The sequence below is a fragment of the Alligator sinensis genome, unplaced genomic scaffold, assembly GCF_000455745.1.
Source record: "Alligator sinensis unplaced genomic scaffold, ASM45574v1 scaffold648_1, whole genome shotgun sequence".
NCBI classification, from domain to species: domain Eukaryota; kingdom Metazoa; phylum Chordata; order Crocodylia; family Alligatoridae; genus Alligator; species Alligator sinensis.
In genome coordinates this window covers 1245280-1248226 of record NW_005842353.1, presented here as the reverse complement: position 1 = coordinate 1248226, position 2947 = coordinate 1245280, and the positions used below count along the sequence as shown (strand labels likewise).

General features: G+C 35.3%; 1 protein-coding gene across 1 annotated transcript in view; it reads left to right on the top strand.

Annotated features, from left to right (window-relative positions):
• KCNH8 (potassium voltage-gated channel subfamily H member 8) overlaps positions 1 to 1805 on the top strand; it is a 256860-nt gene extending 255055 nt beyond the window's left edge. Inside the window, exon 16 of the mRNA XM_006029058.2 lies at positions 600 to 1805. Coding sequence (XP_006029120.1) covers positions 600 to 1292 — 693 coding nt within the window. The 3' untranslated portion in view covers positions 1293 to 1805. The remainder of the gene's footprint in view (positions 1 to 599) is intronic.
• The last annotated feature ends 1142 nt before the right edge of the window (positions 1806 to 2947 follow it).

Below are 2947 nucleotides of genomic sequence, written 5' to 3'. Positions count from 1 at the left end.
AGGAATTAGCTACCTTTGCACAGTGGCAGGGCACAGTCATTGCTGGTTGAAAAATTTACTTATTTAAAGGACAATTCATGCCTTGCCTACCTTTTAAATGCTTTTATTTTTATAAATCAAAGCAATGTCATTATTTGTTGGCACAAAAGTCCCCTCAGGTCTGATCCTGTCCTCTCTATACATAGAACTCCCCTGTTAAATAAGTTGGAAGAGTTTTATATGTGAAGTTTCCAGAATCCACCTTTACTAGTTTTATCTGTCTATCTATCAGTATAGATATATATGTAAAATCAAGTGTATATTGATGTATATATATTTGTATTTTGTTGTTAGGGAAGGAGATATGCTGCAGCTGTAATCTATGCATGTGTTTAATGGGATAAGATAAAGGGACAAACTGTCTCCAATACACTACTTCTCTAGTTAAACCAAATTTATTTTTCAGTGAAGATACCACATGATTGCCATAAAGGCCTTTTTGTATCCTTAGAAAGGGGTTCCTTTAGAACAACCTATTTCAGAAGCATTTGTAAATCATGCATTTACATTCATTATGTGCATTATCACGTAATTATTGCTGTTTTCATTTTTGGCTACAGGTGACTACACTCACTCAAGAGGTTTCCCAGTTAAGTAAGGACGTGAAGAATGTGATGCATCTTTTAGAGAATTTACTGACATCACAGAAGCCTCTCGGGTTCTGTGCAGTGCATGGCCCATCTAGGAGTCCTACAGTAGAAAGCTTACAGACTAGAACAACTTGGACTTCACATCAACCCTGCATGCACATGCAAGCTGGGAATGTTACTTGCACCAAAGCGCAACTTCGCCACGGTAACACCACCCCTGACATTTGGAACGTGGATTCATCATCTGTTGGAAGCAGTCCCCAAAGGACTGAATCCAAAATTCTAAATTCTACGGACGGTGAATTTTACTATACTTCAGGCCTTGAATATTCACCTTCAAATTATCAGGTAGTTGAGAAAAATCATTTGCAATTTTTAAGATGCACCTCTCTGCATTCAGATACTACCTTGACTCCTCTTCAGTCTATTTCAGCAACTCTTTCTTCTTCAGTATGTTCCTCATCAGAGACATCATTGCACAGATGCAGGAAAAGTAGCTTTAGTCAACGGCCAGTCAGTTCGCTAAGCCTTGAGAACCTGCCAGGGTCTTGGGACCTTCACAGAACAACAGGGGTTGTTTCTGCACAAACCTCAGAAGCTTTCCCACTACATGTTGTGAGAAGCACAATGAATATTAAAGATAGCCAAGCCATAGATGTATAATGATATACCGACAAGTGGTACTCAAAGCATGTTCTACAGCTGCCAGTTTTAAATTTATAAAGTACTGCATGACTGCTTTGTTTTGCCTTTTCTCTGGTGATCATTGGGACTAATAAACATGAAAATTTGGATTTATAGGAAGTAAGTGGATATGAAAAGATATAACCAGTGCACACAGTAGGAAACAATTTCAAGATTCTAGAAGCATGTTGAAAAGCATTTTGTATACAGATGTCACTTAGTGGTCTGTTTGGCAGACTTTTGTGATAGTCCAAAGACCCTGAGGGTCACAGAGCAGCTGGAAGTCTAGGACAAAAGAACTGTCATAAGCGGTTTTTGTTGCTTGAAGCAAAAGTTTTCTTCTTGAGTGTCTGATTGTTGTTCCCAAACAATATCCATGGCACTGTTTGCTTCAGGTGATCATGAGTCCTGCTGGTCTGTTTGTCAGTTCTGCGAAGGCAGAGAGACAATTATCGCTGCATGTCTTTTCCTAGACAAACAACCAAATAGAGCTGGTAGAGAGTGGTTAGTTGTTGCACGTCATTTGTCATGTAAATGAAACCTCTTTATCTATCAAGAAAAAAAAGCTATTTTTATATACTTGGTATGAAATATGTATTTAAAACTATTTAAAATATTTATAAAGAGAATAAGGGTTTGTTTTCATTTTGGTAAAAGCTTGCAGTTTTAATGACAAATGCACTACCATCATGTATTAGATCAAATTATTTATTGTTAATGATGTCGTTTACAGCTGGATTTCCTTTTATCTGCATGCAGTTTGCAATGAATGTATCCATGCTGTGGAATTCACATAAAAATAGGTGATATTTTATTTAAAAAAATAAAAAACCTGGAATGACATATCTCATGATAAGTCATATACTGATATTCTAACCTGTAAGCTGTGCTACACTAATGACATTCAGTATCCTTGTTTTGTATCATAGCATTGTATTACTGCTTCTATTGTTAAGGCTGAGTCAACATTTCAACAGAAATCCCTGTTCTTTGGGAGGTTAATTATCTTTAGTCAACCAAATACAGAGAGCTGAAAATTGGCAGGTAGATTTGCAACCTTAGAGCAATATATTTTTAAATACAAATTTTAAAATATTAGGTTGTTTTAACAGGTACAAAAAAATAAACAAGCATACTATTGTATTTATCTATTGGTTTGCATTTGTATACCTAAAAATAGCTTTGCTCTTTAAGGAAAAATCATGAGACTTAATAAGTTGTCCATAAAAAAGGTTTAATTGCTTTTGGTATTTTGAAATCTTTTTTTCTAGTGCTCATTATATTAGAACTTTAAATAGTAACTACCATGTATGTGCAGCAGCTGCTTTCCATGGGGATTTTATATGCATTTTCAAGATGTAGGGTTTGCATCACGAGACCATATTCAAAACAAGTGTTCTAAGTAAATAATATACCAACTGTAAATCATGAGAATATTTTAAATAAGGAAAAAATACAATGAAGTCATATTTAAATAATACTTCTAATCCAGCAATCCTTATACAGCTACTACTCAACTGACTTCAAATCTATAACAAATTTATTTCAGTGGGAATTTTGTCAGAGAATCTAAGGACTGCTGCATTGTTAGGTTTGGGTACACTAGGTAACACAAAAAAGCCTGTTAACTTCTT